Genomic DNA, 13368 nt, shown 5'->3' with positions numbered 1-13368 from the left:
AAACAGTTCAGTGTCAGTATGTGAATGTACATTTTTCAGGAAGAGGAGCCATAGCTTTTATTTTTTTCGAATAGGTTTGTGACCCAAAAGAATAGTGTTAAAAATCCTGGCTATGCCGGTGGCTTCTCTGCCAAAGTAATCACTAATGAGAGCAAGTTATGGAGATGGTCACAGATGTCTAAATTGTAATTACCATTAATTAAAGGTCTTTGGTTTTCTTTTGTTTAACTCTGTAAACCTTCATATCATTTAAAACCAGAGAGTGACAATAATTAGTTAAATTACACATACTTGATGTGATTAACACACCCAAGTGTATAAGATAAAGTGAATGGGTTATCTTTCTCCTCCCCTATTTTAAGACTTAGTGTAAGCCTTTTGTCTACATAATTACATTTAAGATACTTACGTTTAGGAGCGCCTGGGTGGCTGAGTTGGTTAGGCGTCTGACCCTCGATATCGGCCCAGGTCATGATCTCATGGTTTGTGGGTTTGAGTCCTGTGTCAGGCTCCGCACTGATGGCATGGAGCCTGCTTGGAATTCTGTCTTTCCCTCTCTGTCTCTCTCTGCCCCTCCCCAGCTCATGTGTGTGTGTTCTCTCTCTCCCAAAATAAACTTATAAATAAATAAAATAAAGTATTTTAGTATATAGATGTATGAATATATAAATATATATGCATCTAATTTTTTAAATGGGGTTATGTTATGCAAATGATGTGCAGCTTTTTTAATTCTATTATATTTCATTTGTGTCTTTCTCTATGTGTACAAAAATGTACCTCCCTCCTTAACTGCTGTGTAGTATGCAGTTGTGTACATTCGCCATAATTTACTTAACTGTCCCTCTGTGATACATGTGTAGTTTGTCACCAGTTTTTTTCTCTTGAAGATACTAGATTTTAATAGGTTTAAAAAAAAAACTGTGAGGGGCGCCTGGGTGGCACACTCGGTTAAGCGTCCGACTTCAGCCAGGTCACGATCTCGCGGTCCGTGAGTTCGAGCCCCGCGAGTTCGAGCCCCGCGTCGGGCTCTGGGCTGATGGCTCAGAGCCTGGAGCCTGTTTCCGATTCTGTGTCTCCCTCTCTCTCTGCCCCTCCCCCGTTCATGCTCTGTCTCTCTCTGTCCCGAGAATAAATAAACGTTGAAAAAAAAAATTAAAAAAAAAAAACAAAAAAAAAAACTGTGTTTTTAAGCACTTGTGTTTATGTATTTTTGATCGACAGGGGAAGTAAAACACCAAAAGTTAAAGATCAGGGTGTACAAGTGATTCGAAATTCTCCTTTAGGTTGGAGTTCAAGGAAGTGTTTGATTGTCAGAGGTTGGGGAAGGAGGGAAGCTGGGGGGTGGGGGGGAGTAGAAGGTGGTACAGAACTCAGTGAGTCCGGTGAAGGAGATCTACACCCTCCAAATGTAAGACTATCCAGGAAAAGTCTATCTCATTTTGGGGAGCCTCAAACCGACCTTTTCTTATTGAGAGGGTGGACAGAGCCAGTAATTCAGAGAACTGGTACCTCTTGTCTTCTCTTTGACGGCTAAGCCACAGATGACATCAAGATGGTTAAGGTCTCGTTGTGTAAATGGAAACTCTTGTGATCTAACCTATAATGCAAGGGTTGCACTTATTTGAATGTACAGCAGCTGCATTCTGGGAGCAATTGGGAGATAAAATCTAGAACTTCCCTTAAGGAGATCTTCAATTTATGGCAAGAGAGAGGACAGTGAAAAGGGGCAAACCACACTTAAGTGTAATGCCTGTGGAGTGTTAATCATCAGAGAGGGCATGTGGGGTTATCCTTTTTTAGTGGCTTAAGGTGACTGCTTACTGGAACTTATGAAATACTTGTGGTACCAGATCATTTAAGTCAGGAGTTCATTCTGGACGTTTGTCTCAGTGGGCAGGGACTGTGAGAGCCAGTCTGCCTGTGTTGTGCAGGACAGCAGTGAATTGTTCTATGGCCATGAGACTTTGAAATGTCTGACAAGTATTTATGTAGAATTTTATAGCCAGATAGAATCTGATCTGTTTTACTTATCCTGACACTAATTTTTATTCTGATGTGCCCCCTTCCCTTTTGCTCTTCTGATTTCCTACACGACTTGTGTTGAGTGGCTTCTGATCTAGTTACTTTTTTAAATTCAGCCACTCATTACAACAAATTGTAATCACCCTATTATTATATTCTCTCTTCTAGCATAGTTTTCCTAAACATTTACATCTTGAAATATATATATTTTGCTCTAATTTTTTTCTCTTGTGTTAGTGAAGGCATCTAATACAATACATCTGTATTTTTCCAATTATATGTATTGGACTAATTATGAATTTTACTTTAGGATAGTAAAAGAGACTTTATAAAAACATTTTTTATAGAATGGAGAATTCGGTACGACAGGTTGAGAACTGCTGATATGGTCAATAATGCAGTGTATGAATTAACCCATTACCAGACTATTTTTTTAAAACTGAATTTAACAACAAAGATGACATTTTATCCTTATGTTTTCCTTAGTGCCGATGAAATCATTGTAAAGATGCATGGCAGCCAGCTGACACAAAGATACTTGGAGAAACATGGATTTGAAGTTCCTATTATGGTCCCCAAATTAGATGACCTGGGACTCAGGCTCCCTCCACCTGCTTTTTCAGTCATGGATGTGGAACGCTATGTAGGTACGCAGTTGATTCCTTTAAGTACTTGGGAAAATGCGGTAAAAGTAATAGTGGTATTGTCCTAATAACGTGAGAAGTTAAGTGAGGAGATGTTAATTTAGTTCAGTTTTCTGGGTCAGGAAAAGTGAAATTCAGTATCACGTATATTGAAAACTATTTCTTCTCAGCAGACCTACAATTACCAGGAAAACAGAATGAAACAATGTATCTATTCTTATTTACTCAGGCTCACCATGCTGCTTTTTTTGGTCATCAAATTTTCTGGTACTTGCTTAGGAAAAACTGTAACTGAGGTGTAACTGTAAATACTAAGAAAGACACTGGGAAGCCGGACGGGCTCATTCAGAGAGGAATCTCTGGGTCCTGGTGTTGTAGTGGCCTCCTGTGTGTAGAGAAAGACTAGAAAAAAGAGGAGACCATTTTCAAGGCTGTTTTTATATTAACGACTTGATGATATTGCCACTTAATGATGTATGGACTCCATTTGTGATGTTGAGGCCCAGAAAGGCTTAAGAAACAGGAGGGAAAACCATTTATGTCTTGCCATCTTCTTGACGTTTTCAGTCATTTTGTTCCTTCTCATCATGCTATTTATAGATAAAACTGACTCTGTAGATCTCATTCCTTGTCAGCTGTAGATAGAGATTTTTTGAGGGTTAGATCTCAAATCTCCCTTGACTCAGAATTGTACATTTACTGTGATACATAATCTCCTGAGTCTGAAATGTCTGAGGGCTTCTTCTTTTATTGAGCCGATGGTTGACAGTTTTTATTGATAACTGTTTCACTGAGGAAACCCGGTTAAATGTCATGACTTCACATTCAGCTAATTTTGAGTTATTTGATGAATCAGGGGATGAGGCTGAGGTTTAACCTGAACCTGTTTGCATAAATAGCACTGTAGAGTCAGTGGCTAGTGAAAAAATATTCAAACGACTGGATAGCTTCCTTTTCAGCACTGCAAGATGCCTTGGTTAACAATCGCATTGCCTCTGAAGTATAAAATAAAGTCTACTAGGTAATACTTTAAAGTTAAAGTAAGAAAATGGCATTTATTTGAATTCTTTTTCAGATTGGTTATTGCCGTGTTTTGAATTCCGCTTGTCCTGTAGCACATTGCAGAACTGGTGATGCTTCCCTGGGGGACAGTGCACTGGTGTGCAGGCGACACCTCATGGTTTTATAGGAAAGTTATAAATTAATCCCAATTCACAACTCCTCTCACATGCACTAATAGGAACTGATTTTTGCTTCCTAACCACTGGCTTTTTTCTTGAAGCAGAATATTAGAAGAGGAGACCCTACCTGGCAAGCAGAAATTGTCTGTTGTGGTTACCTTGCTCACTAATTCCGCAGAGACTGTTTGGTTTTTCTAAATGATAGAATCTTATAGAAGATACTTCTCATAGAAGTTACAGAAGCGAAAGGAGGAAGTCAGTCCGCTCATTTTATGCGTGAGGAAATGGAGAATCCGAGCATGTGGTGCACTTTGCACGTACCAATAGAATGCATTTTTGTCAGTATGAGCTGCACACGAAAAATCACTAGCGTATGGAAAACTTTGTAAACATTTAGGTTTTCACACTCAGTGTTAATTAGTAACTCTGTCTTCATTGCTTTATTCTTTCCCTCAAAAACTGCCCCCTTTTTCAAAAGTTCCAGTTGGACTTAAAAAGCAAGAATACAGGCAGATTCTTTGTCTAGGCTATGTAGTTTTATAGCTGGCTGAAGTGAATATGGTCTTTTAAATATTTTTGTTTAGGGCATCTATTGATGTAACTCTTAAGCCCAATAATAAGACTATAATTTTTCTCTGCAGGTGGTGACAAAGTGATAGATGTCATTGATGTGGCAAGGCAGGCAGACAGCAAAATGACACTTCACAATTATGTTAAATACTTCATGAATCCTAACAGACCAAAAGTGTTAAATGTGATCAGCCTTGAATTTTCAGATACAAAGTGAGTAGTTCTGGACATTTTGGTTTAGTCTTCTCAGTGTTAGATGAATGTAGTTAAATGATGCATTTATTTTAGTAAGAACTATAATTATTACTTCTAAAGTGGTCCAGTGATAGCAATGTTGTGCATTTTGCTTTGGCACACACAGAGAATATTTAGAAATATGATGAATTTTAAACTTTATTGGTGTTAACCTTGAGTTCCAGTTAATTTCTTGGTTTGGGTTGAGATGGGGGATGAAATTTTAAGAACTCATTTGCATGACGTGGGTATATGTATATGCGTGTGTTTGTTTTTTTTAAAGGATGTCTGAATTGGTGGAGGTCCCTGATATAGCCAGAAAACTGTCCTGGGTGGAAAATTATTGGCCAGATGATTCAGTTTTTCCCAAGCCATTTGTTCAGAAATATTGCTTAATGGGAGTTCAAGACAGCTACACAGATTTCCATATTGACTTTGGGGGAACTTCAGTTTGGTACCATGTCCTCTGGGTAAGATTGGTATATTTCTCTGTTCCCTTATTGCCAGAAACACATATTCTTGTTTTTCCAGGAATGCATTCGTTTGCTATAAATGACATTTGTAAAGAGGGAAGTTTTTGTGCTTTTTAAGTAGGATGTATCATTTTACCTTTAAGTATTATGTTGTTGGTTTTTAAGTCTCAAGTAATGGAGGGGCCACCATGAGTTTTTAATTTATATTTAGATTCCTTTTTTTTGTCTCCATCTTATAAGTTGGTCTCTTTTAGCCTTTTGTCTCTGTTTCCTCTTTCTCCTAGTCAATGATCAGTTAATCCCTGAATCAAATACCTGATTATAGCAAAATTACAGTAGTAATTGCTTCTGATCTTAAGGGCAGGCCAGGACAGCTAGTTGGATAAATCGGGAATGCCCTCAAAGCTGCTGTTTTTTCTTGGCAGCTTATATTCACCTTGCTTTAGCTAGAATTGCATTATTTGGTACAGTAGCCACTGGCCACATGTGGCTAAATTTAAGTAATAATAATTAAATACAACTTAAAATTCAGTTCCTTATTTGCACTAGCCACATTTCAAGTGCTCAGCAGCCACATGTGGCTTATGACTCATGTATTGGATAGCACAGATAAAAAACATTACTATCATCACACAAAGTTCTGTTGGACAGTGCTGGTCGAGAACCACATCTTCATCTATATACAATGCCTGTGCATCTGTGATGCTCTGGACTGTATTTGATGCTGTGTCCTTGAGCTTCTGTTCCTTTTCTCTAGGAGAAGGCAAAGGGTTAGTTGATGAAATGAAGTTTATTTACAGGCCTTTAAAAATAATCATATTGTAGATCTTAGGGGCAAGGGCAGAGTTTGCAGAGATGCCTCTCTGTGACCTGGGCCCATGTATTTACTTGCATACTTTGAAAATGAGATCAGTAAGATGTTCATGATTCTTTACCCTCCTCTCTTCTAACTGCTTCTCCAATGCTGTCTTACTGACTTCTCGGATTTTGGCGGGGGAGGGGAGGAGTTTTAGCTTTTGTGAAGATGTTTATTAAGGGCAAGAGCTATTGATCAGGTTTGTGAAAGGTGTCCTTTTGAGCCTAAAAAATCTGATAGTTATGTAATTTAACTTAGATCGTTGTACTGGAAAATTGCATCACTGTAGGGCGTCTTAAGAATGGTGCTTTTTTTTTTCTTCAAAAATAGTGTGATTGCTTCCTTCTAGGGTGAGAAGATTTTCTATTTGATAAAACCAACAGATGAAAACTTGGCACTCTATGAGTCTTGGAGTTCATCTGTGACCCAGAGTGAGGTGTTCTTTGGAGATAAAGTGGATAAGTGCTACAAATGTGTGGTAAAGCAGGGACATACATTATTTGTTCCTACAGGTAAGGCTTTAATCCCATTCCCGTACCCTATGGTTGATACTCAGTCACATGAAGCTGGCTTTTTATTAGAACCTCTGGCTTTAACATGCTGGGAAAGTAGCTTTGCATAGCTTGAGAGATAATCCTGATTTTAGACTTTTCACTGCTTTGTCCGTTAGAGGGCTTCTCTTGTAGTTAGGACCTGTTTCAGAATTGCGTTTTTTGTCATTTGCCTTCATTTTAATTTTTATTCAGATAAAATTCACAAACCATGATATTTATCCTTTTAACATATAAGAGTGAGTGGTTTTTAGTAGATTAACAAAGTTGTGACCCATACCACTTCCAGAACATTTCATCACCTCAAAAAGAAACCCTGTACCAATTAGTTGGCATTCCCCATTCCCCTCCCCCCCCCCTCCTCTGAGCCCCTGGCAACCACTTAATGTACTTCCTGTCTCTTTGGATTTGCCTGTTCTGGACATTTCATATATAATATGCGGGGTGCATGGCCTTTTGTATTTAGCTTCTTTTAGTTAGCATAATGTTTACTAGGCTCATCCATGTTGTAGCACATGAGTGCTTCATTAGTTTTTATGGACAAATGATATGCCACTGTATAGATATACCACATTTTGCTTATCCATTTGTCAGTTGATGGACATTGGGTTGTTTCCGCTTTTTGGCTATTATGAATTGTGATGCTTTGAACATTTGTGTACAAGTTTTTGTGTGGAGGTATGTTTTCATTTCTCTTTGGCTATATATATACCTAGTAATGGAATTGTGGGTCATACAGTTTATGACGTTTAACTTTTTGAGGAACTGCTAAACTGTTTTCCAGATGGTTGTACCATTTTACATTCCCACCAGCAATGTACACATGTTCTGATTTCTCCACGTCTATACCAACGCTGTAATTATCTTTTTTATTTTGACTGTTCTAGTAGGTGTGAAGTAATGGGATCTTATTATGGTTTTGATTTGCATTTCCTTAATGAGTAGTGATGCTGAACTTTTTTCTTATGCTTAATGTGGCTATTTGTATCTTTGGAGAAATGTCTATTCATATCCTCTGCCCATTTTTAAGTTGGGTTATTTGTCTTTTTATTGTTGAGTTTTAAGTGTTCTTGATCTATTCTGTATACTAGATATATGATCTAGATATATCCAGATATGTGATTTGCAGGTGAGTCTCCTATTGTGTGGCTTATCTTTTCACTTTCTTTATATGTTCATTGTAATGTCCTTTCCACAAAATTTTGAAATTTTGATGACACCCTTTCAATTTTAATTAGTCGGCTCTACATTGCTGCTGAAGGCCAAGTCTGCTGTAAGAATCTGGGCTGCTGTCCTGGGACATTCTGGAGACAGCGGGTATATTTTGAGGGACCCTGGGAAGGGATTGAATACCAGCCTTAGCTATAACCTCAAGTATAGGTATCAGGTCAGTCACTTTGAGTTGTGACTGAATGCAGGGTATGGACTCTCCAAGCCAGTGGTTTTGAGAAGTATGTTTTTCTGATGTGGGTGACCTTCCTTAATGGCTGCAGAGTTCACAGGGATCTGTCGCCGCAGGTCTGGCTTTGTTGCCTTGCCTCTGGTGTATATAATAATAAATACGTATTGAATAAATGAAGAATAAATGCCTAGAACTGCCAGAATTTAGAAATCTCGATGAGTATCAATATTTTTATTGTGAATGGGTTCAGCTCCTCCCTTCAATCCTCTTCCCAGGGCACCCTTTTATAACAAATATTTTGTTATGCCCTCTTCAAAATCTTGAATTCATATTCTTTGATGATATAACCTCCAATAACCAATAATTTCCCCCAAAATGTAGTGCTCTAACTAGAATAGAAAGAAGAAATTAAAAAGTAATTTATAGTAAAATACAATTTTATATGTGCCTGTTCAGACAAGTGTATGATTGGCAACTGAAATTCTTTAGCATTGGTGTAGATTAATGGTTCTCGGATATCACTGAGCATTAGAATCACCTGGAAGGCTTATTAAAACTCAGATTGCTAGGCCTCATTCCCAGCAGTTCTGATTTAGTAGATCTGGGAAGGGGGGCTGAGAATTTGCATTTCTAACAGGTTCCCAATTGATGCTGATGCTGCTGGTCAGGGGACCACACTTTGAGAACCATTACCGTAGGGACTGTTGCTTTTTTCCAGGGTAACTGGCAGCTGATAAACTTTCAAACAAACTATACTTTCCTTCAATTTACAGAGTAAGTTGTATTCCTGGGAAATTGTGCCAAATATGCAAGAAATACTGTTTACATATATAATGGGCTTACAGTTTCTAGACTTCAACAGTTAATGACAGATTTTGTACCTGTATGAGTGCCCAGGAGAGAGTCCTGACTAGTGCAGGACAGGACAGTTTCTTACTGCATGGAGTGGCCTGCTCGTTGCATCCCTGGCTCTCCTTCATGAAATGACAGTAGTGCCTCCTGATCACTGAGACAATCAAAAAAGGTCCTCCAAACTTCCCAAAACATCCTTTATAGGCAGTGCTGCCTCTGTGGAGAACCACTGATGTATAGGATTCGTAGCTGACCAAAAATTTCTAATTTGTGATTTCAGGGTGAAGCTCAAGGCTTTGTGTCCTTTGAGCACACAAATGGTCTTTAAAGAAGTTTTTTTCGGGGCACCTGGGTGGCTTAGTCAGTTAAGCATCCGACTTCGGCTCAGGTCATGATCTCCTGGTTTGTGAGTTCGAGCCCTGCGTGAGGCTCTGTGCTGACAGCTCAGAGCCTGGATCCTGCTTCAGATTGTGTCTGCCCCTCCCATGCTCATGCTCTGTCTCTCAATGATAAATAAACGTTAAAAAATTTTTTAGTGAAAAAAAGAGTTTTTTTCATGTTGTGTTGCAGCATGATGAGAGATCAAAAAATGGAAAATATAAAGAAAATGGGTTCTATTTTAGTAGCTGATTTTTACGTGCAAACGTGTGTATATATTTATATCAAGGCTTTATGTTCAGCATATGCATATTTCTTTCAAAAGTTAGGCATCATCTCTTAGAAACTATTCTTACTTTCAAAACATTTTTGTGGGGAAAAAAAGACCTCATTTTGATTGTCAACATTTATATTTATAGGACCATAACCTTCCATAATGAAATGTGGGTGATCTACCTTTTTCTTCTTAGAGCCAGGCCTCCAGCTGAGTTCTCTTGCTCCTCTGCTTAGTCCCTAAGGCACCACTCGTTTCAGGATGACCCTAGAGGAGGGATGTGCTCAGCCAATCCCAGGTTCATTTCATAGACATGTGCTCAGCTCATTCTAGCCACATTTGACTACTCTCGGAGTAAAATCTTCAATGTGAAGTTGGGTTGTGTTTTTAAACTAAAAAACGAAAACGGCAATAACCACAAAAACCATCACCTATCCTATACCATGATTTTGTTTGATTGGATCGATGCATTTGTTTCCTCCAACTCAGCACAGAATCTGGCATATAATAGGCATTTAATGGATACTTAAATGAGTGTATCTGTAGATCATAATAGACATTAACTTCTCTAGCTCGGGCGGAGTATGAAGTAAACTGATGTTGATATTGTGAGTTTCTTGTCTCCCAGATAGATAGCACATTTGTTTGGTTTAAATATTGAAAGATCACTGATTTATGTTCTTTTAACTATTTCAGGGTGGATACATGCTGTGCTCACATCTCAGGACTGTATGGCTTTTGGAGGGAACTTTCTGCACAACCTTAACATTGGCATGCAGCTCAGGTTTGTGTCCTCAGTAATTTAAAGGATCTTTTGTTTTTTCTTAAATAGGCCATTGTTTTAAAGTTTCCAAAAAATAAATTCAGCAATATATTTTAATTGAAATCTCACGAAGAAAGGCCCTGAGAAATTATTAGAAATAGGACCTTTAAACAAATGTATTATCTTCAAATTTTGTCAGGAAGGTTCCTTGATGTATTTCAACTCTAAAAACAAAAAGAATCATTTATTCAGTTTGAGACTAAACGTATCCCTGAATTTCAAAATTTTATAAAAATGGGTGGGTCCTCTCCTTTGACTGTTTTTACAATAAGGGAGATGAACCAAATCCCTCAGGCTCAGGTGTGACGGTGCTGGGGGAAAGTAACTCTAGGTTAGTATTGCTGAACACCTGCTTTAGTTTTGCTGTGGGTAAAGGATTAGCAGCTGTTTCCCCTTCTGTCTGAGAATTTGACCTTTGGATGCCTCTGTTCCCCTTGGTAGTCTGAAGAGAGTAGAATATTACCAGGCTACATTCACTGCTTATGGTAAAATGATTTCTGATTGAGTAACTGCATCACGACTGGGAGAACTAGAGATACCTAGTAGGAAGCCATATCTTTGGGCTTTCCTGAAAGTGGTGACTCTTGTAATTTGGCATACCCACAGGGAACTTGGAAGCTATGTATCCTTGGAGTTACTACAGAAATACTGGCTCTTATGGGTCAGGAAGCTCTAAGCCAGGGCACCTTACACACCTGTCAGATGTGAATCTTGTTTCTTTACCTGAACTGTCCCTGGGAGAAAGATGGCTCCTGGCTATACGGACTGCTGCCAGGACTCCCACGGAAGACTGACACTGTGACAAGCCGTGGTTCCTGTCTTCTCACCTTGACCAGCGCCGATTGTGTCCTTGAACCTGAATGCTTAGTAGAGCCTGAAGAAAACTCCCTGAGTGGGTGTTGCAGTGTTGTCCAACACAGGGAGCTCTCTTCTAAGCATACTATTTTACTTATTATGGTGGAACCCTTATAAAATTCCTTCTACCAAAACTGGTATACAAATTCCGAGGTTCTGATCTTCTGGAAGACCGGTGTTATTCTTCAGTGTACTTTTGTTACGGTCAGTCAGACCTGGATAAGATCACAGTTCATTCTTACTCAAATGAAGCAGTGCTTAGTAATACACCCTACTTGATAGGGCTTATGTGTTGTGGCCTGCTTGCTTTTATTTTCCTTGAGTTGGTTGCCTCCATTTAACTTTGAAATGCTAATATTAATACTAAATTTCTTCAAATTTTATTTAGGTGTTATGAGATGGAAAAAAGGCTAAAAACACCAGATCTTTTCAAATTCCCATTCTTTGAAGCCATATGTTGGTTTGTAGCCAAAAATTTGCTGGAAACCTTGAAAGGTAATTACTAATCTTCACATTATGATGTATGATGTTTGTAAATTCCACTGAAAGCCACTGAGAGAAAGGCCCTTTTTTATTATGGTGTAACTGTTGCCCCTATTTGGCTTTTTAAATGCACGATTTCTCCCTGCCAAGAACCTTTTTAGCAAATCGGGGTCTCTAGTCCGTGGCCTTAAAAATCAGATATATGAAGAGCTGTAGCAGAACAGCATAGGTTATACTGAAAAATGTTCATTTCACCTTGGACTCTAGTAGCCTGCACACACTGTCAGGCATGTAAAAGGCCCTCCCTCACAAAAATGGAGTTTAAGCTAAGAGACTGTTACTGTAATGTGAATTTTTTATGTCCTGAAAGAATCAGGTAGCACCTGTTTCATTGCCCTTAATGACGATTAGGCTGGCCAGTTTCAGGTCCCTGTTAGCACAAAACAGCTGAATGTCAAGCTATGAGTCTGTTGTTGAAAAAAATGTTTTTTGGGAAGGGGAAATTCTTTAATTTAAACTTAGAAGCTACCGGGCACCTGGGTGACTCAGTCAGTTAAGCCTCCGACTTGGGCTTAGGTCCTGATCTCACGGTTTGTGGGTTCAAGCCCCGCGTCAGGCTCTGTGCTGACAGCTCAGAGCTTGGAACTGCTTAGGATTCTGTGTCTCCCTCTCTCTCTGCCCCTCCCCTGCTTGTGCTGTCTCTTTCTGTCTCTCAAAAATAAATAGGTGTTAAAAAAAATTTAATCTTAGAAGCAACTTTTTTAATGTGGAATTTCACATTTTGGTGTTTTATCTTTGGTTTAATAATCTTTGAGCAGTCAAGTTTGACACAGATTGTCATGTCTACTTTTATCCATTTTCTCACTTGTGCTCATGAGAATACAGTTTGTCTGGTTTTTGTGTTGTCTGACTTTTCTAGTCAGTTTGTAAATTGTGCTATTAAATTAACTCTCAGAAGGGGGCGCCTGGGTGGCTCAGTGGGTTAAGTGTCTGACTTCAGCTCAGGTCATGATCACATGGTTGGTGAGTTCAGGCCCCTTGTCGAGATCCTCTGTCTCTCTCTGTCTGCTCCTCCCTGACTTGCCTTCTCTCAAAAATAAATAAACATTAAAAAAAAATTAACTCTCAGAAAAACAGATAAAAACATAAACGGTAAAGTCTGTTCTAAACATTTGTTTCTTTCTCCATTTAAAAGTTGCACAAGAATAAAAGGTAAAATGAAAAGAAACAATAATTTCCCAGGATAGGATGCACAGAATTAAATGATAAAACTCATTTATGTTTCTTTCCTCAAGACACACACACACACACACACACACCACAACCTCCCTCTCTTTGAAAGGAAAAAAGAACAGTAGGGCTCCTTCCCACATTTGCAGCAGTGGAGGTAGATGTCTTAATGTGGTGCAGGTATACCGTCATATATATGATGGAGGAAGGAGACCATGGATGAAGAGGAATGGGTGCTTTCTCCACAAGACCAGTCTCCAGAAGTGCATCCTAATCCTAAATCCCTGACTCATTGAGTGTTTTCAGGTTTTGGTGAGGCTGAGCCCCACCTCATCTTCAGTGAGCATGCCTTGATGTCTGGACTGCAGGAATCTCCCGGTGGACCATACATAGAGTTGCCGTGTGTGGTTTCCAGTAAAGTACTGGGTAGTAGAAGCCTACATAAATAGGAACACTTACAAGTACTTATAAAAATGTTTATAAATGTCCTTGGTTTTTGGAAATAAAACCCTGTTACTGAACTCTCCAGATAAGAGA

The 13368-nt window shown here is 38.9% G+C and overlaps 1 protein-coding gene across 1 annotated transcript in view; it reads left to right on the top strand.

Annotated features, from left to right (window-relative positions):
• Positions 1-13368, top strand: part of KDM7A (lysine demethylase 7A) — an 82714-nt gene that overhangs the window by 41856 nt on the left and 27490 nt on the right. Inside the window, exons 4-9 of the mRNA XM_045495860.1 lie at positions 2512-2672; positions 4492-4633; positions 4938-5124; positions 6333-6495; positions 10137-10224; positions 11507-11613. Of these exons, the coding sequence (XP_045351816.1) occupies positions 2512-2672; positions 4492-4633; positions 4938-5124; positions 6333-6495; positions 10137-10224; positions 11507-11613 (848 nt within the window). The remainder of the gene's footprint in view (positions 1-2511; positions 2673-4491; positions 4634-4937; positions 5125-6332; positions 6496-10136; positions 10225-11506; positions 11614-13368) is intronic.

This window comes from Leopardus geoffroyi, chromosome A2, assembly GCF_018350155.1.
Source record: "Leopardus geoffroyi isolate Oge1 chromosome A2, O.geoffroyi_Oge1_pat1.0, whole genome shotgun sequence".
Lineage (NCBI taxonomy): Eukaryota > Metazoa > Chordata > Mammalia > Carnivora > Felidae > Leopardus > Leopardus geoffroyi.
Note: the sequence above shows the minus strand (reverse complement) of the source record. Positions and strands in the feature narration are given on the sequence as shown.